Consider the following 21,459-nt stretch of genomic DNA (forward strand, 5'->3'; position numbering starts at 1 on the left):
AAAGGGAATTCCATTCCAATGGCGATTGATGACAACGTGGACTTCAAAGAAGGGTCTTACAACTTGGGTCCTGAGGATTTTCTCAACAAAAACTAAAACCGATGGTGATTGATTATCGCACATGACAAGTGTTGATTATATTCTAAACCTGTCGGAACAGGGCTCACAAAAGTCCATCGATTATAAGCTAGACATGATCTATATCGAAGCTGTTACTAAACTTATTGTAAGGAAAAAGAAGCAATAAAGGGCTTAATATTTTGAAAATGAGATTTGCAAATCTAAGACGAAAAATATTATAAACATATCCTTTGAAAAACAAATGCTAGCTAAAATACTGACACTGATGCCGTGGATAAAATCTGTATCCTTGAGTTGCACATTTTTCAAGTGCAGATCCAATCAATCAGTCAATCCTAACTCCCATGCCATCTCCAAAACTAAACAGTTGAAGACATTTTAACATGTAGTTTGATAATGTTGATGGTACCGTTTACTTTCCACCGTGACCTTCAAGGAAGTGTCTCCCTTCCTCCAGGTTGGCCCTTCTGCTCTTCGGTGGAAAGCGATAACCTCCCAGCGATATTTTTCTCCTACACACCGTCCCGATGTAATAGCGGGCGTCATAAAAAATGTTAATCAACTATCTATTAACGAATGCCTCCGAATTCGGCCCCGCGCTCGTCCTGGATGGCGTGCATGGCCGACGTTGCGTAGCCGGTTGCGTGCCATTTCGTCTGCGTCATTGCCAAACGACCTGCTCCCCGTCCGCCAGTGTCGTAAGGACAAAATTATATCGAAAATAGTAAGGAAGGAAGCAAGGAGCGTACCGGAAGGGAGGAAGCGGATGGAAAAAATGACCAGAATCAATGTGAAGAAATAAGGAAAAGAATAAAGTCATGAACCGCATTGCTTCTTGTGAAAGCTGCTGGAAGATGTTGAGAGAAGAGGAAGGAGAAGTAGCAGGAAAAAAGAACAAACGCACAGGAAGCACCATTATCGTCGGCTCGTGGGGAGATCCTATATTGTCCGGTTGGAATGGTTCTTGTGGTGCCGTGCTGACTACGGAAGCTTCTCCAGTGAGGCAAGACGCCGGAAAAAGGTGGAAAAAATAATAATAATAATAACGAAAAGGCCCTCCCGCGTCGGTGAAAGGCGCCCGGACAGGCTATTGACAGCGTACTAGCCGGAGCCGGATGTGCCTTACCGAAAACGGAAAACCGTTGAACAACGGGGCTCGTCCTGACGCCCGGTCGTTCGCTGGAGTAGACACAAAAAGGGCAAACCGTGCGGTCGAAGTGGACACGCTCAACAAGGAGACGCCCTACGCCCATCGACACCAGTCGTTCGGGGCGACTAATGGCCGCCACGGTTATTCATTGACCTTTTCGATGGCTTTCGCGTAACACACCGGTCCGATCCATCAGACGGATTGCATGCGATAAAGATAAAGTCCCACCGGGCACAACACCAACGCGTTGACAATCGTTGTGTCCAGCATTGGGCCCTCCTACAATCCTTGTGGCCCCCCTCCGAAAAGGCGATGCTTCGAATGGCGTAACGGTGCAGTCATAACAAGGTGGATTGATGTGGCGGTGCAAGATGACCTGGGTTCATGGGGTCGGGCTTTAGGATTGCATAACAAGGGTCAGCAAGGACCAGGATAACCGGAAGATTTGCAACATTGTCATCAGCATCGATTGTGAGTACTTGTTTGCCTTGCGATTATTTGCCATTCTTCGTTGCACCGCATGCAAAATGCGGGTTTGCAAAGGATAAGTGCTCTTCACCACACAAAATTCATACATCCATGAAATAGAATATATTATTTTATGAATTGGACTGCACTTTTACGTAACCCATATCATGATAGGCTTAAGTTTTTTGAATATGTTTTTGTAGTAATTAAAATTCAGAAGCTATCTTTTATTACACTTCATCGTTTTATTTCTTTTCCTACAATTGACATAAAACGTTTTATTTTAATAACTATACAAACATCAAATAAGTATTTAAAAATCGAAGAAATCGAAGAAATCAAAATTAAAACTTATAACTTATTTATTATTTCTGATCCAACATTCTTTATACCTATATTTTATTCTTAAATGACTTCCAATAATACTATAACTATGTATGTTTATTATAATCGAGATCATTAAAAAAAATCTATGAAATTAACAGTCGCGGTAAATGAGATAAAGTAAAAAAAAAATGAGATGAGGATGAGGTCAATGAGACAAAACAAAAAAAAAATGCTTCACGGTTTAAACGGTTCTTTGGCTGTGTGTATTTTAATGCCACGTAACAAAGTTGCGGTTTTAATAGTTTAATTCATTCCTTAGGATTAATGATACCCAATGCCACATTCAATCAAGTAATTGGTTTGAGAAAATGAAGAAACAAAAATGCATCGATGACCAATCGTTGTGAGCTATCCTTAAAGCTCCAGTGGGGTGATCCCAATCTCGTTAGAGGGCAGCTTCGATCCTATCGTCCGTCACAGTAAGGCCATTCGCCAGGCCGCCAGACACACGAGCTGGTATTCGCAGGACGCGCTGGTACTCGGTCAATTCTATCTACCGCTTATTTCCTCATAATTTTCCCACCCGCCGGCCTGTCGGAAGGAACACACCGGCTCACTGGCTCGCCTTTTCGCTAAAGAGTGGCTCGATGTTCTCGGCCATTTCCTTCCTTCCCCGGTTGGATTATGGAATACAGGCATTATTAATGTATTGTATGTGCGAAGAATAGCGAAGCTGTAGGTGAAATGCCGAAATGGCGGAGGGCGTGTACGGTGAAGCTACACATGGGATGGGAAATGAATGATTGATTGTGGGTGGCGTGGGGTTCGGTCGGTTTTGGAGCCGGTATTATTTTTCCATTCATTCGAATCGAACGTTTCGAATCGCCATCGCTATCGACTTTATTTACATTTTTACTCCTCTAAAACGACGGCAATATTATTTCGTGCCTCCGTACGCTGACAATCTTCGGTACTTGTCGGTGTCTTGTCTCTGTGGTTTATTTCTCACGACCATCACGGCCGGTCGCACCATCCGTCCAAGCCCAAAACATCTTGTTTTGCTTCCTTATTTCCGACGGAGCGAAATTATCACATCTCCGACCCACCTCACCCCGCGACTTGTAGCACGCTCCTGGATGTCCTATTGGAAATGCCATCACCATTCGGCCGGAAAACTTAGGCACGCCAACGGCTCTGGGCCGGTCGGCTATTTACTTCAAAATGTCAGCTCAATCATCCTGAAAGACATGCCTTGGTGGTCATTTCACCATCTCATAGGTAAACACACCTTTTGCGCTCTGCTTTCTTCTTCTTCTTCTTCAATGGCCGCCCATTATGGGACGCTCGTGATGGATTTGCTGAATCGGCTTCCTTTTCGTTTTGCTTTTCAGGTTTAGGCGCTTTATCGGAAGTGAAGCTTCGTCGCCATCCTTACACGATAGTAGAACATCTTTCGGTGTTCTTTGCAGTGTTCAATGTTCCTATATTTGCAATAAGGTTTTCATTAAAAATTAGTATTTTGTAAAACGTCATATGGGTTGTGCGAAAAATGCTCTTTAAATTGGAGTTCGGTTAAATATTATTTTTTCTTACAGCATAACCACAATTACTTTGTTTATTCTCTGGTTTTCGACTTGAGACAAAGCCAGATGGGTTAGAGACAAAGTCAGATGCTTTAGAGACAACAGTCGATGTGCAATTTCAATAATCGCTGGATTTTAGCTTAACATAGGTGACTACGCCTGTCATTCGTGTTCTCCTAGAACTTTTACCTTGAAACAGCGCGATTTTTAATACTTTTGTTATTTTTCTACACCGTTTATGGCATCGGCAATTTGGCTCCAATTTTTCTACAATTTCGTTAAATTTTTTCACATTTCTTCACTTTTCCGAACATACAAATTTACGTTGTCTTGTTGCCAAATTTTGCTTTCAAAGGGAAAGCGGAATATAATTCCAACACATGTTGGTACGAAAATAAGAAAAGTATAATCTTTATACTTTTGCAATGGGGAATAAAAAGTTTGTGTTTCAATACGCATGGTACGGAAAATTGGACTTTGCTGTGTCACGTGTTTCTCCAACTCTTTTGACACCTTTGAAAGCGGTGTGTGAGTTCGTTTCAAAAAGTGTTTACTGACGAGCGAACTACAAAACAACAACTACAACAATCTCTCCCCAAAAAACGTTTTCAATGCAAATTACCGACAGCAGGACAGAAAAAGCCAACCCCCGAACCCAGCTAAACCCGACCCGTGCCTCCACATTAGGGTCAATTTGTGAGTTCTCCCATTTGGCTGATTGTTTGATGGCTGCCAACAAGCGGCGACGTGTAGTTTCGTGGCCATTATTATTTCGTTTTCAACCACCCGCCCGTTTCCCTCGGCGGATCTTGAACGTGCTTGAGACCCCTGAGGAAGGTGCCGGCTCGTGCCATATAATTAAACTCCACATCGCTAGTAAATCGGATCGCCGGGAGGTAGGGTTTGCAAAGGTGGAAGCGAACGGAATAAACCGATTTCTTTCACGACCACGACATCGAAAGCGTGCGCCGTGTAAAGGTGCAAATGCCGAATGCAAACTTTGATACCCTCCGAGCGAACGGTCCCCGAACGGCGCACCGTTGGCCACAGGTTTTGATTTCGGATTTCGTGTGCCGGCCCAAAGTGTGAGACGGGGGCCAAAACATGAAAATAATTGCCAATACGTGGCCTGATTCCGGAGTGCCAGCGGGTCCGTCGACCGGTGGCAGCCCCATTGGTAGCGACGGGGAGCCCGGGAGCGGGGAAAACTTTCCACGAGCCCCGAGCCAAATCGTGCCTGCCGGTGTGGGACACAACGGGCGCACGGAATATTCGTTTTAATGTGGCGAGAGAAAAAAGGTTAATGTTCGGCAGAAGGACGTTTCGATGCGATTCCTTCCGTTCGGGAGTGTGAGACGGCCACGAATGGGTGGAGGGAAAACCGGTAACGTACATTGGCGGAAAGTCAACGAACAATATTCATTCTCGAGAAGGGGAAAGAGAAAAAAAACCGGGCAACCCACGGCAAACGCTAGCGGATCCCTTCGGTAAGCCCTCCCCGAATGATTTACGAGTAAACGGCCAACGGCCATTGTCGAGGTGCGTACTACACTCGAGGGGCGGGTAGTCAACTTTTACCCACCCAACCACCCTCTCCTCCTCTCTCTCACACACACACGCACACACCCTCACAGGCATAGGCGCGTGTGAGCCGTTTGAGGTTGTACGAACCTAACCTGTCCTTCGGAGGTTTTCGGTGTGCCACCTTAATCGTGTTCTTGAGGTTGACCGGAAATGTGCACAATCAGCACGCCGTTCGATGTCACTGTCAATGCCGGGGACGGTTCTTGTCGACATTCTGCTTATTTTCAACAGTCAAGAATAAAATACAGGTTCGAGGCAAAGAATGTACATTAGAATCTTATCGGTATATATAATTTCAAACACAACGAAATTCTGTAAGATTTTGAACAACTGCAAGTAGTAGTTGCAGTTGTATACAATTTATTTTCATTCTTTACATTGATGTACCATTTGTGGGTTTTTGAATTACATAAATAAAAAAATAAATAAATATACATAAATTACAATACATTTTTGAAATACTATTATGTAAGATTTGTGTAGTATGAGGGAAAAAAATAATATAATGAAAAAAACCCTCCAGTAGAATATTATTGCTAAATTACATATAAACCTACCCTAATAACTAATCTATTAATAACAATAACTTCTACATACTAATTAACACTTACTGACTAATAACCTAGATGTGATGATCTACGGACTGAAGTTCTCTTATCATTTGATAGGTTCTGCCTGCACATCTATTTATGAAGCTGGTTTTGAGGTTTGTTAAGGTTTGGATTAAGGTGTTCATAATACAGCTCTGATGCAGTAAAGACGTTCTGTACACAAGAAGGAACTCTTAGTATAATCTTTGGGAATTTGTGTTGAACTCGTTGCAAGTTTTGTTTGTGAGAATGAGCACAATTGGACCTTACTGGTGAGGCATAGGTTATAAAATTGTCTAATAGGTAGTGCGCGTTATATGTCTAGTAAAGAAAATAGCTGGTATATCTAGTAAAGAAAATAGCTTCTGATTTGTCGCCAAACAACAAGAAGAAATATATGCAGCACAGTTGAATTTGGACAAAGTTAGATTTCAGACAAGACTATTTATCTTTACTGTAGGCAAAGTATTGAATATTTTATTGATATTTTCATTTGTTTTTATTAGTTGATAATTTGACAAATGTTTTATTTCATTAGGAGTTTCATAAATAATTTTTATTTTCAAACAAGTTCCCTTTACAATCGATACGTCCCTAATATTGAAATAAATACGAAAGTTAGTCCGTAACAGGCAATTTTTCGTAATGGAACATTCACTCGCATAAGACAGAACATTTTATTATCCTAAATCGACCTTACCCAGGATCGGCTGTGCATATATATAATAAATTCAAAGGCATGTCCCTTCTCCTTTGGCTGTTTGGAGGTCATAGGAAGGCAGGCCAGTAGCGGGCCGCGAGTGGGCCAGCGGTTTCGAAAACTGGAGCAAACACAGACGCCCACATACGTTCCACGGGTCGGCACGCACATCCCTTCGGCGAGTGCAATGAAAAGTACCGCTAGAGCAACCCCCATTCCCGACTTCCCGACTGCCATGGCCATAGCGCATGCTTTTTAACCACCACCTAGCCTAGGCGAGCCGGATAGGAATTTATACTTCGTCCTTTCGTATTTTTCCCGTTTCCCGGTTGGCGGACCACCGAAAATCACGCATTTTATCTCCAAACCCCTCCGAGCGCTCCAATCTGGATCGTTGGCTAATTGTCGACGACGCTTTTTAGCAATCGCTGCTCAAAGGACCCGTTTGTTTTTCCCACGAGAAATAAATGAAATTAGTGGAATGGAACCCGGTCTCCGAAATCGACGGGCGCCCGCGGCCTCCGCTTCGGTGCAGTCGATCCCACTCGGGAGGAAAACAAACGAAAAAAAACTAAAAATACAATCAAGTGGAAAAAGGAGAAATTCTTTCCCGGTGTAGTATTTGGGGCATCGAGTAGTGGTTCTTTAAGCATGCATCATCGACAACATTGCGCTAGACTGCACCATTTTTCGAAGTTGAAATTGATGTCGCTCAGCGTTCAAGCTTTCCCGACGCCCGAACGGGATTCCCGACTTGTGGGAGGTGTGCATAAACACACAAACATACCCACACACACACACACACGGAGAAACCGCACTTACAGTGTGCTACTCTAGTGGGGAGCCACGCTAGGTGAGCTTTCCGTTGTCCGAGAGCAGTGGACAGTAAATGGGAAGCGCAGAGAGACTGGCTGGCGGCGAGGACTTCGGAGCTTTCCCGTTCGATGCTCGGTTATCCTAGGCCATCGCTCGCTGCGAAAAACAACCCCCGGAGAGTAATGCACATCCTGGCTCGGGGCTCTCGTGCGGTTCGGGTTTTCGCACACGCACACACACCATTCGACATTCGCCACCTCGGTCCTACTCCTATTTGGGTCGGCTTGCCCTAGCTCCGCTGCTCCACATTCCTGACGGGCCCAAGGCTCGCTGTGGTTGTGGTTGGCCCAGTACATGGAGCTAGCAGAACTAGGACTCCTCCTCACCAACCAGCCCACTTCGTGTCGGTGTGTTTGTGCGGCAATGGTGCTCGTTGGCCTATCTCTGTGTGTTTTCGGTACTGCTTGTTTCCTTCGTGCAGACCGACGAGGAGCTTGCGCACAGCTGGTTACGTTTTGCTGGCGAGAACGGAGCGAATCGGGATCTGGAATGTTTTTATCTTTGCCAAAGATCGTCCGGCGCCGGTTGGCTTCTGCTTTTCTGGCATAATTAGCAAAGCTGTTTCATTAAAAGCAAATCGGAAATCAGTTCGATACATCATTGGGCGAGTAATGCAACGTTTTCGAATGCGATGGGATCAAATAATTATGCAACCCAATTTTTCAATTGAATCTTAAAATTATCTTATACATAATATATTACATAAATTAATCACCCTCATTTTGGACTATTCTAAACTTACTTTTAATAGCGAACAGAAATGGAATGGCATAGTACTTTAGCTTTTTCCAATGACCGCACGAGCAAAACACAATGGTAAGCAGACGCAAAGAGCTTTTCACAGTGACGGTTCTCTTGAGGGAAAACTTTACTACTGCTCATAATTTATACAAGTACATCACATGGAGCACTCGGAAATGTGTGTTTTACCCGTGGCCGTAGTACGATCGTATTCGATTGCGGACCGCATTGAGCAACTCTCCGATGCTCCTGTGAATGAACCGGAGTCGAGGGATGCTTTAGGTTCGCTCCGATTTTAGCAAACACACACTTTGTTGTGGTTGTGTAACTGTAGTATCCTTTCTTTTGCTCTGACCATTGCTTGCGATATTCGTGGACGAATTTTCCCCCGAACGCAACCGATAGCGGGTGTGCACACATCGAACAACGCGTGCAGATAGAGGAAAAAGGTTTCCCGAATGGTGGGTTGGTATCCTTGGTTGGAGTACGGTGTTTTTGGGATCTTCGGGGAAAGCTTTCATCTCGGTGGAGGTTTCGTATGGCAGTAGCTTGTAGCAACGACTCTTGCGTACTATTCTCGCTCTCCATTTTTATTCTGCTCTCTCCTTTCCAATCCCAGAGTAGGGAGCTTTTTATCGAAGCACTTGCCACCAAGGAGAGTGAAAACTTACCGGCAAAGCGGATGTTTGAGTCCTGAATTCGCCTTGCTTTTATCCTCTCTCTCCCTCTATCTGTCTTTGATTCAAGACCTCATGGTTATCGTGAATCGGCTCGGTGGAGCAGCCAAAGCAGTAGCCCTTTCGGTGGACCAGGTTTTATCGACTAAATTTTCCTATTTCCAGACGGGTTTTCGCTGACGGGTCTCGAGGTTTCCACTCTCTCTCTCTCTCCCGAAAAACCGAGTGTTCCGTCGGTGTGAGCAGGACCGGAGGACTGTTAGAACGAGCAAGCGGTCGTGCAGGACGACGAAGGACTGAAAAAAACAGGACTTCAAAGCCTGCCAGCCACAGCGAGCGAGCTTTCGCTGCCGTCCCGGTGCCATTCGGTGCTCTCGCGTAGGTCGGTTAGTTCGTGCGCGTCCACTGCGATAACAATACCTCCGGTTATCCCCTGTATATAACTATACTGATACGGTTTTGTAACAATAACAACAATTTGTTCCAACACTCTACGCTGCGGAAGGGAACCATAGGTCTTGGGGCGGCGTACGGGGAAAAAAGTGAGACATTCCGGCACGGCAAACCCCCGGAACCCTGTGGGAACCGTTGGAAGAAACCGAGCGCATCCGGACACCGAAGAGATGGTGGCCAGCTCCCATATCCAGCCCATCTGTGCAAACCTTGCAACTACTTAGTGGAAAAGGGAAGAAGTAGAAGAAAAAACCCCTGTAGTTTTGTGCTAGAACGGTTTTCCTTTCCCAGGAATCGGTTTCGCTGAACGGTTGGTAGTGATTTTTCTTCCTTCGTTCCCGGTTTAGGTGTGATTCGGTCTGCTCGTGTACGTGTGTGTATGTGTGTGTGTGTGTATGCGCACGTGCGAGTGTGTGCACGCGTGTGCGCGTGTGTATGCCTAGAGGCTCGTAAAAGCTGATGGTGATGGCTTCGACGAGACGCAGCTGAAGCAGCGCGCTGGAGTGCGAAGTGCCAAAGAGAAGCCAAAGCGAAACGAATGATCGAAACGCTAGCGACGAATGGGTGAATCCGTTGTTCGAAACTGGCCTCCCGTCATCGGAAAATCCCTCGGTGAAAATGGTGGCATAATGCGCGAGTGAAACGAAAAGCCCCTAGACAAATTGTTCCGGTTTCGGTAGAAGCTGGTTTCGCTCGGTTCCTTTTTGATGCTCGCGCTGTTGGTGTGCAAAGTCGTCGGGTAGGCCCGGGTTAATCGTGTACCCCACCCCCTAAATCCTCACCTCAAATCGTTGGCCCCTTTCCAGCTAGTGTGTGTGTGTGTTGAAAATGAGTGTTATGTGCCCGTCGTAAGGAAGTTGTGCTTGGCAATGTGTTTTCGCCTGGAAGTAGCGTACAACACGCACGTATAAACGCACCCTCCCAGGCACCTGAGGTTCGCACATGCATGAGCGTGTAGCACCATAGACGAACGACCGCTCGACGCAAGGGCGCTTCCGGAATTTATTTGTTTCCGAGTGTCCTTCCTGAATGTAGCGCGATAGAAGAAGCCAAAAGTGTCTGAGAGACATCCCCTCCTAGAACGTGGGACATCGTTCGAGTCCCGGGAGGTGTTAGAAGTTCCGTAAAGAAGAGGCAGAAGTACAGTACCGGAAACAGACGGAACGCACACCAAAGCGCCGACGGGGAGGTGTTACGGTTTTCGAATCTCCGTTCGGCTGTTGTGTGTTCATGTGATTCAGCAGCGAGCGCGTCCGGAGCAATCCAACCGTCGGTTACGGTACGCGTACGAGGACAGCACGGAAAGCGGAAACGCCATGCCCGCGCACCGCAACCCTTGATACGGAGACGGCGTTCCTTTTTCTTCCGGAAAGGGTTCTCTTTTTCTAGAAAAAAAGGACGCAATGAAGCTATCGCCACCGTCGTTGTCGCTAACGTTGTCGCTGTGTCGTGCGCCGACCGGAACGTCGATGCACCAGCCCGCCGCAGCAGCGGGTCGCAGCCGAAAATCAGCCACCAATACTACCGCTACTAGTACTACTACTACTACTACCACTACTCCTACTAGGACGACCACTACTACTGTTATTGCTACCAACGCCGATAATAATAACACCGCCCCGGCCATAATGCACAGCCGAGGCGCGGGCTGCCCCAGACACGGTTGCGACGGGGGCAGGAGCAACCGGATGGCTGCAACAGGACGGCCGAACCCGTTGCACATGTCGCCAACCGCCCCAACGCCACCCCCACCAGCAACACCCAACTCAGGTTCGATCGTTCCCGCACCATCGTCGGTGGCAGTGCAGAGGGAAGCCGGGGCCGTGTGTGCCTACGATGGGGTGCAGACGACGTTTGCCCCGGGCAGCACCAGCGTCACCACTTCTTCAGCGCCCCCCACGATTACCAGTACCACCTTCAACAACAACAACAACAACAACAACAAAAACAAAAACCAAATTACCAACACCAACAATACAACCACCACGAGCAGCAGCAGAAGTAGCAGCGGCAGAAGCAAAAGCAGCAAAAGCAGCAGCCTATGCAGCAACAGCAGCAGCAGCAGCAGCACAAGCTACAGCCTCGTCGGTGGCGTTGTCCTGAAAGCAAAGTCCTCCATCGTCCGACGTGTGCCTTGGGGCCAGCTGGGGGAACTGCGGGGACTGGTCGGGCTCTCCAGTGCGCCCCGGTCCCGTCTGCTGTCGTTCCTCGTGCTGGGGCTCGCCCTCGTCACCCTGCTCCTACCAGCGACCGCCGCCCGCGGCGGTGACTCCTTCGCGGACGGCAGCTCTGACCGGAACTCCACGGCGATGTTCCCGGGTTCGTTGCTGGAGCTGACAAACGGTAATATAAGGGTTTCCGTTTTATTCTTTCCCTCCTTCTACCTCCCCTTGGCGGAGGTCATATTCTTTTTTTTTTGCGTTTTTCGAACGAATTTTCGAAGGCGACAGATAGGGCGATTAATCGATAGCGTGATAATTCCGATCCGGTTCTAGGAATGTCGCTTAACGACACTGTAAGGGCAGTCCTTGGCAGAGCGCTCCCGGGGCGTGTTGCCGCGAGCGCGAAAGAGAACAACGGCAGCAAAGCGGCTGGGAAAGAGCGGGAGAGGCGACGAAAAATTGGCTAAAAGTCAATTGGGAAAACGGGAGAGTGTGAAACGTGGAGTGCTTTCATCTACGCCAAATGTATTCACGGCAGATGGACGGCGTTGCTGCGAAGCAAGCAAAGCAATGTCGAAATGGTTCGGTGAGGTATTCGATAGTGTTGGTACGGTGAGCATCCTTGGAAGCAAGGAATTTTTATGAGGTTTTGGCGAAGTTTGCTTTTTATAATTTTGCTATTTACTTTTGACGCTCCTTTTCCATACGTTAACCCATGTACTCTCAGGGATATTCTGGTGTTTTCTTTGATGTTGATGTACATTCAAAACAAATCTCTCACTACTTAGCCGGTCGAAATTCCGAAATAAATCGTATCAATGTTCTTTTTTGCAACAGGACAGCGGCATCGACGATTATGTAACGGCACACAAAGCGGACAAACAAATGAAATTTAGCAACTGCCATCCCCGGTTTGGCGGTTGTTGGAAGAATTTGATGTGACAGCGTTCGATTTCGGATGGTGTCAATGGTGTGCCAGCGTTCCGACTGCCACTCAATCAATCTCCGCCGCTCCCGCTCTCAGGCATCCCAAGACGGCATCCTAGAGGCGGGGGAGGATGAGGCTCTTTTTTCAAGGCCAACAGCGTGCTCGTATCCTGCTGATACGTCCCGAGCGCGGTCTGGGATGCGGAGAGCGTGAATCGTTGTGCTCCCGTTGCTCGTTACGGGTGCGGGTTCTTCCGGTGAGGATTCCGGCGATTCCAGCAGGCCGTCCTGTGCGCATCCTGTGTGTACGTACGGTAGCTCGTCGCGGTTGTCCTCTCCACTTTGTCCTCGACGCTGTCGTTGTCGTCCGCGTCATTCTGATGGCCGTCGTGGTTCCGTCGTCAGGGAGTATCGATTATCAAACGCCACGGGAGCGCGCGAGGGTGTACCGTAACGAAGCGAAATAAAAAGGGCCAACCACCGTGGAAAGTATTCACCGAGCGCCCGTGGGCCGAGCGTTGGCACTGGAGTGTGCAGGATTCAACCTTACCTTCGAAGTTTTCGCTGCTCGAACCCCTTGAGCGTTTCCGTCCTCAAGGGGCTAGGAGGCTATTTCTTGTTTGTGGTTGTTTCCCTTTTTTTAATTTTTAAGCTTTCGCTTTGGCATCCTCGGGTGAGCGAAGCAAACGCAATGACTTTCTCTTCAAACCCTGCTGCAAACACGGTCGGGACGCACGGCTCGGGAACAAAACACGCTCCCGCACGGTGCCCGTTTTTGTGGGGCACGAGTTTTCACCATTCACGTGATGTGCGTCCCGAGAGAGATCGTTGGCTGGAAAAGAGAACAGGACTAAACGGGTACTGGCTGAGATTTGGAGAGCGAAAGAGAGCGCCTTCGGGTGGGGAGAGAAAGATGCGTGATGTACAAAACCGGGGTGGATAGAAATGTGAGAGAAGTATCTTTAACCGAATTGGGTAACACGTGCTCTAATGGTTACGCCAGCATAGCGTTCCAGCGCTGGGGAAGGCGAAAGAAGGAACGATGAAAGGGGTTTACTTAGGTAAGAGGGTCTGCTCGGTGGTTCGGTGTAAGGGTTGGAAGATTGGAACAACACACCATCCACCACTGCAATGGTACCCTGGAACGAACGACAGCTTTGACATTGGAGCAAGAAAAGCTTCCATCGTTCAAGATGGTACTTGTTCCCGGGGTCGCGATGAGTTGAACAAAATTGCACCTGAACATCAGCATCGATTCAATAAGTATAGGACGTGTCGAACATAAGACGAATGATTTATGATTTACTTGAATGTTAAAAAAATAATATAAAAACTATATTCAAAAACTGCGTTTAGGCTTAGTAGGAAAAGAAGAAATGAAAAGTAAAAGTTAAGGAATCCAGAATTCATAAAAAAATCGTGAAATACCAGGCGCCTCCATCGTGAAATACCAGGCGCCTCCATCGTGAATAATTAAAAGCTGTGTTAAATGTTTTTTGTACATCTTTCGAATAATTTGTAAGCCAAAGATTTTAAATTTCTACTTATTTTTTAACATGGAATGTTGAATATTCTTTGCCTTTCAACTAACTTACGCATGGGGCACAGTTAAATCTTTTTGAAATTGAATTTATATATCATTTTTGTCAGTTTATTCCTTAAAAAAAATTAGTTCATTGTTACCCTTTGCAATGCTCCTAAACTGCTACACTTAAACCTAAATATTCACGCAAACACTTTCATGGAATGTTTTGTTACCACTGACGCAGACACGATCCTTCTCAAAGGACCATTAATAGCTCCCAACATTGCGGAAAAAAAGCAACCAAAACAGTGCCGTCAGCTGAAGTGTTGATTATGAAAATAGCGGCATCCTTGAGCGTTACATAACAACAACAGGGCCGTGTTTCGCCACGGTTCCTGGTGAATAAACCGTCGGCTGAATGAATGAGCGTTCAAACGAAAACTTTCGGGCTTGTTTACGATGTGTTTCCCGAGGCATTGCATAACGGTGGCCATTGCTGTTCGTCAACGCGTCAACTTCAGCTGGATGGAACAAAACGAACATCATTAGCTTGATTTAAAAACTAAAAAAGTGCTTGTTGTGAGGCAGAGGATGTAATTCCACGTACGTCGTGTCGTTGTTTATTAAAATACATCTGCTGCCAAGCTGAAAACTTTCACTGGAAAAATATGGTCTGGTGCAAAAATGCATCAAATTGAGCAAAGCAAAATCATGGAAGTTACTGGAATTGAAAAGTAGAGTTTAATTTATTTCACGTTTCACCGAGTTAACGGCTAGAAATGGGAAAAATTGCTCCCAAAAACCTGAAGCGAATAACGGAGGGTAAAGTTGTCCAACATTTTTCATTCGCTTTCCAACATTAATAGTCAACCGGATGAAATCAGAGTTGCAGATGGTAGGGAAAGAATTTTCCTCAACTAAATTGCGATTGCAGAGGCCGGCTGGAAGGTAATGTTCCAGCAAGTGAAAAGTGATCACAGCGCGAGTTAGCGTTGAACGTACAAAAACCATCTGAGAAACGAGTTTTCAAAATGTCAAAAGCATTTAAACTCATTAAAACTATTTCATTTCTCGGTTCGGGTGACATTTTTTCGCTCACGCTCGTCGTCCGTGAAAGGGTTTAACATTTCATCCATTTTCTGCGCACCCGGTTTCGATCGTAAATTTTTCACCCTCGAATCCTAGATTATGATGTTAGATTGCGTGGAGCGCTGCCGAGCTAGGATAGGATACGGTCCAGGAAGGACATCGTTTTCGCTCGTCCCGGGAACCGATTTAGAACGATCGAACGGAATTACACACCCGTTCAAGCGATGCCTACAATATTCCACCGTCCCTCCAGGATGGGTGTCGTAAAAGCTCGAAATAGTTCGCACAAGGTTCGAAGGACAAAAAAGAAAGGGCGAAGCTTTCCTTCCTTGCCGTCGAACGAAGGTGGGCGGAAAATCGATAGAAAAGAATTTTATTAATCCGATTTCGTTCCGTTTCGAGCTCGAGCTGGTAGAGAAAAGAACGCCAGGGCAAAACCAAATAAATGCCACACCGAGGTGTTAATGTTGTAACGAAGAAAAATTCCATTCCATAATACATGACCCGCTGCCAGGTTGGGCGCCTGGTAGTGTTGGTGGCATTGCGGGCACGGAATACTTACTTCTTACGCTGTCCTCTAACACGTCCACGGAAGGAAATGTTGTCTATGAACAATATCGAAGCACATTTGAAGCTGAGGAAGGTTTTTTTGGCGGACGCAGGAGGAACGGAAGGTGCACAATTTTATTTGCTACATTTTATGGTGGAAAGTTTGTCGGTTGGGGAAAAAATACAAATCCCTTCTTCCGGACAGGTAGCGCATAAGAGAAAGCGTGGAAATTCAATGCTAGGTACCCAGGGCGCCCTGGGTTTTCCATTTCTACATTGTGTCTGTGTGTGAGTGTTTATTCTTTTTCCTAGGCAATCTGTAGACGACTGTAAAGGGCAACTCGGCGTTGGGCCGCTGGGGTTCATCGTGATTGCTTAACGAAATAAATGAAACATTCCTCCCCCAATGACAGCGAATGTAAATGTCAAACTCCAGCAAGAGGCGTCATAAATCAGGCTGCGAGCATGAAATAACATCGTGCTGTGAGGGGGGGGGACCCGTGGAAATGGTGAAAATGAGGAACCTGAGGAGGGTAAATGATGATCATTACAAACAACACGAGGTGTAAGAGAACCTTCGCGGTGTAGTGGTGTAATGACCTTTCAGTCGGGTCAATGTTAGAGTAGATGAAAAAATAAATGCGTTGATGGTATGCAGTAAAGGTGTTGTGGTGTTGGGGCTTGAGCATCTATTATTTTTGAAGTATGGTTTTACGAGCTCGCATTTATTGTAATATAAATGAAAGCTACCATTTTGCACAACAAGACGTCGAATTTGAAGAATTGGTAAACAAAATCATGAAATGGTACGGAATGGCAAGTGATTTATCTCACGAATATTCATACCAACAATATTGCAAACAGCTTGAACATGGAATTAATCAAACAGTTGTACGAAAGTATCGAACCCAAACCACTTTTATGTGTTTCAATAAGCAACACGGTCGGGTAAATCCGACTTGAAAGGCAACGGCAAACACGCATAAAGAACGTGGTGGGAGGAGAACAAAAAAAAACCAAACCTCCCAGGTCGTCCTGTATGGTGAGCTGATTTTTCGACTTCTTGAGGCGTTCTTGACTATTTGCTCTTGTTTTTCATTCCTTTCCGGTGCCGGAGGCGTGTTTCTCTTGGGATGGTGTGCGCTTTCGCGCCAGCCACCACCACCACATTGCGTATTGACTTATGCAAATACTCAACCATAAAAGCTTACAGCGGGAAAACTGTCAGGGTTCGTTCGGTTACATTGGGTTCCCCCTTACCGACTGCGGGCCTGATGGGATACTTGATTCCTTTTTCGTGTGTATTTTTTCTTCTTCTTTTGCGTGAGCATCTTTTGTTTTATTTTGCATGTTCTGTTGAGGTAAGTCACCACGAGCGCGAGCTCCGACCAGGCTTTTATGTTTGTTCTAACGCACTCGGACCGGAAGGGCTTCCTTCCGTCGAATAAAGATTTTGGTCAACGACATCGGCTGGCAGTGGTTCCGGTTTCACGAAATCGAACCGCGCGCCCATGTCGAACTTATGCTTGAGCTGCTATATTTTTGAACTCGAGATGTTGCCGCTCCACTTGAAGGGAGCAGAAAGAACAAAAGGGGAAAACAACTTGAATTCAGAGAAGAATTTCACGCCGTTTCAGCCCATTTTTTTTCTCGCTGAAGCAAGGCGGTAGCTTGTATGTTGGTGGCAGCATTCGGGTCGACTCAGTTATGTTTTATTTATTCTAAGCCCACCAACCACCCGAGTGATCCTGCTGCGCCTCGAGACGAATCGCTTTGATGGTCTCGAAATGGTACAGAGTTAAAACTTATTTCGAAATATTTATTCAACATCGCGCATCCATCGTCGTTTGAGACGAGATTCAAATAGCTCCCCGGAAACCGTTTCTCCTTTTTGGGTTCGGTTTGAACCGAACGAAACAAACATAAAAATAAATGGAAAGCAATGAAAAGCGACAAGGGGGTCCAGAAGAAGGGTCCCTGCCTCCGAGTGGTTTTCTTCTTGGTCTGCGCTCCTGAAAGTTTCAGCTCACCAGCACCAGCAAACCGGGGGAGAGATGAATAGCACACGCCCGACAACGCGGCTACTCAAGAAACGGCCGCTGGCAAACGCGGTTCGACGGGCCATAAATACTAAACTACGAGCCCACGGAGCAAACGCAGGGCAGACAAATCGAAAAAATCGACAGAAAATTGGTGTGTCCCTTCCGGAACGGTCGAGGCGCGACGCTAGCACATTTGTTTCCTCTTATGTTTTCCAATCAATTTCGGCAAAGTTACGACTGACGGTGGTTCAACATGGCGGCATGGTGCGTGTTTTCTCCCAGCACCCCATATCCCTCGTTTGTTGAAGAATGTTTTCAATTGTTTTAGATTTTTCAACCACTTTACTGGTGTTTCTTTTCGGTTGTCAGTTTTTGTACTGCTCTCGCCTTAACATTAAGAATATCCTTTGGGCTTGTAGCTTGCACCCAAGCATATGTAAGCACGACCTTGACAAAGCGTTATTCTGTCGTTAACGAATGTAATTTGCCTGGCCGGGATGGGAGTTATTTCCCCGTTCTCCTTTATATCGAAGAGGCTCTTGTATTTAAGTTTTATTAGAACAATAAATCGCTGTAAATTGTGCGAGGGAACGATTGCGAGCAAAAAGTTTTGAGGAAATACAAATAAGCACGTCTATGATTTTTGTTTGCTATTTATTTGACTTAATGGTGTAACGAAATTGCTTACGCCTAAGAAGTGTCATTGTCATAGCTAATTGTTTGTTTGTTTCCCAATATGGCATACAGGGGTTTTTCAAAAAAAAAAAAATAGAATTTGTTTGATTTTGTTGTAAATACATTGAATATTCTCTGCTTCTCTATATCATTTTTGGCAAATATAAAAATCAATCCCATTAGTATTCTATACAATTCTATCGGTACTTTTCCAATCTATTTTAAGTTTAGACTCATCAATGAACATGCACTGGCCGTTCTAAATATAGCATAAACTGAAGAGCAATTAAAAATCAAGTCGTCATAAACGAGTAGCGATTTAAGTGAGTATCTCGTGTGCAATGCCCGTTAGGTCGCACATCCCAATGCGCCAATCGGCTGCATATCTCAACGTGGGCACTCCATTAGTTTGGAGTCAATCAGCGATTCCAAAAACGGTAACCCTTGCCCCAGTTCCAAGGCCACTAAGGTAATTTGTTAGCCGTTGTGCAGCGTTGGGTAACCGGGAGAGGTCGGTTATGCGCATTAAACGTTCATTTGCAAATATTACAACCATTGTAAAGCGCAATCGGAGCTACGGAAAACAGTTGCAGCGAAGAGAGGGAAAAAGAAGAAAAAACAAAACAACTTGACGAGGGAGGGAACGGAAAGGTACACAAATGAAAAGGGTCGTTATGATTTCGGTTATAATGTGATGTGCTTGCCACGCCAGCTGCTACTAGCGGTAGCGTTCGTTCAGCGATTAAATGGGTCAAGTGATTGTACTGCTCCTTGGCTGATGAACATCGTGCCCCGGTGGAATGGCCATGCGGCCAAGAACGGCTAGAATGGCTAGAACCGCCAAGCGGGCGAACCGAAAAAGAAAGCCACTCGTTGGGCACAAGAAATAGAACGCCCCAACAATGGGCAGGGGCCGGAGAAAATGCCCGAGGTCACGGAACGCGGGCACTATTGCGGAAACCCGCGTTAAAAGGCTCCACCATAAGCTCGCCAGCTCGATCCTTTTCCTTCTGTTTACTTGTGTGTCCTGGCGTGGCGTGGTGTCTTCTCGGGCGTACTAGCGAGCGCACGGCTTCTGAAATTATCATTTTATGTGAGATATAAACATGAGATAGGCTCCTCCGTGTGCCGTGTTTATGCGGGCCACGCCGAGGTTTGGGCGCGGGGGGAGTAAAGTAAATTAATTCACCCAAATGGAAGATACTCGAAAAGCGCTCGGACGTAGGCGAACACTTGGGTGAACTGCTGTGGTAGGTAGGAAGCTTGGGATTCTACAAGCCATGCCACAGAAATTGTTTCTTAATTCAGTGACATGCGGTCGGCGGAAACGGTCTCAATATATACACAGTAATCATTTCGTGACCACTCACTGATCGAGCAAAACTCATGTTCTAGTTTTCCAAAGGAAGCCACTGCCGAACGACTCGGAGGACGCGAACCTTCGCTGTCTACGTTCATCCATCCGTTGTACCCTACCATTTGAGGGGGAAATTTATTCGACAAACACACATACACTGCTTAAAACGCGCCCCTCTGAAACGGGTTGATCCAGAGCGATAAGGAAGGCGCGGCTTTCCATTGCTCGATCCTCCATTGGTGCTCGGTGGAAACGCGAAGGAATTGCAGTAGGCCTCCGTTTTTGCCAAACGCCAATCCTCGATGTAGGGTGGACTGGATTCTGGCATGTTTCTGCCGACGCGCGGACCCCGGGAAAGCGTGGGGCCATAAATTTCCACCCCACCGAAACGGGGTTAAATGGGATAAGTCCAAAGATTGAATTTTGTCGCGCTCAAGTGAATGGGAGGGACGGAGCAAATGCCTGCCTGGGGCTCGCCTGGACTGCTTGAATCTTCTTTTCCAATTGAACTTCTGCTGTGCTAATTTTCCACTCGCGACCCAAAGCGACCGTCTTCGGAAACGATTGCTGCTGGTACCGGTCGTTGTCCGCGGGGGCCATTATCGGACGAAAGTTTCGGTCCAAACGTGTCCCACGATGCAATCAGCAGCCGGGAAAATGCCGAATGCCGCGACCCCGCAACAAAATGCGAGCTCACGGGCGGCTCGAAAGCAATTGCTCGTCCGGGCGCGCGAATTCACGCGAGAGTTCTTTCCACTTTGGGCCAAACAGAACTTTATCGTCGGGTGGTGCGAAGGCAGTTTTGCAGTGACGGGGGGAAAGCAATAATGAAAGCCCCCTTATTATCGTGAATTATGTAGGATTACATTGTGGCCCGTGTGTCTTCGCGTAATGCGGGTGGCAGCGCGTTGACTTGCGATCGGTGGATTCCATTACGATATTACCACCGCCATCGCTTCGATGCGGGCCGGCGGGCAGTTAAATTTGATTAGATAAATTTTATGGCCAATTATGACATTGGTGTACGCTGCCATAATTCGCCGGCTTCGACGCGACCGACCGCAGATAAGACATCGAGCCGCTGATTGAGTGTTAAAACCGTTAACAAAGGAACAGTTTTATTGCGAGCTCGTAAGGAAAATGGTTTGAACCGTGTGAGAACGATGCATTGGGTAACGATTTAACCTGAGAAAATGTTGACCGATACCTGGAAGTGCATGGGAAAGTCGATCGTGTTGCTAAAATCAGTTTGTTCGAATAAGAGGATACCAAAAATACTCTCGTTAGGGTATTGTGTGGAAAATTACAAAATGTGGGAAATCACAATAAGAACGGGGGCCGAAAGTTTCAAATTCTAATGAAAATCTCTGTGGAATGCTTGCATCCAATTCTTCTACCATTTTTGGCTTTATTTATTTCTCAAGTCAGTTATCAAAAGCGAAGAAAGGAACAAAGCAATAAAAGGGAAGGAAAAGTCAACTCAAGTAAAGCAGTCAGACACTATTTACATATTTCCAACCGGGATTCCTTCCGGCTTGAGCCACATTGAGGCCGGAATCGAAAGTGTGTAGGATGTTGGTTTAAAAATTGTGCACGATCTCCGGCCCGAGGATTTTTCCTACCGGCTTGAGGCTTTTTCTTCCCTCTTCCAACCCTACACGAGAATGGGGAAAAGAAATGCAAAAATTATCCAGAAAAATCCACCCCATCTCGCCGCGAAACGGATGGGAGGTGAAACTTCTCACAGCAAAGAACAAAAGCCGAAACAAAAATATTCATAAATTTGCGCCCAGGGAAAAGTCGCTCGTCGGTGCGCACGTCGGTGGAACGAACGAAGGATGTTTAAGCCATCCTTAACGTCAGCCAGTGGTGTCCTTCCGGTAACCTCTCTGGTTTTTTTTCT

General features: G+C 46.4%; 1 protein-coding gene across 1 annotated transcript in view; it reads left to right on the forward strand.

Annotated features, from left to right (window-relative positions):
• Positions 1 to 10,633: 10,633 nt before the first annotated feature.
• LOC131264314 (sodium/potassium/calcium exchanger Nckx30C) overlaps positions 10,634 to 21,459 on the forward strand; it is a 64,335-nt gene continuing 53,509 nt past the window's right edge. The window contains exon 1 of the mRNA XM_058266609.1: positions 10,634 to 11,573. Within this exon, the coding sequence (XP_058122592.1) occupies positions 10,634 to 11,573 (940 nt within the window). The remainder of the gene's footprint in view (positions 11,574 to 21,459) is intronic.

The sequence above is a fragment of the Anopheles coustani genome, chromosome 2 (genome assembly GCF_943734705.1).
Source record: "Anopheles coustani chromosome 2, idAnoCousDA_361_x.2, whole genome shotgun sequence".
Lineage (NCBI taxonomy): Eukaryota > Metazoa > Arthropoda > Insecta > Diptera > Culicidae > Anopheles > Anopheles coustani.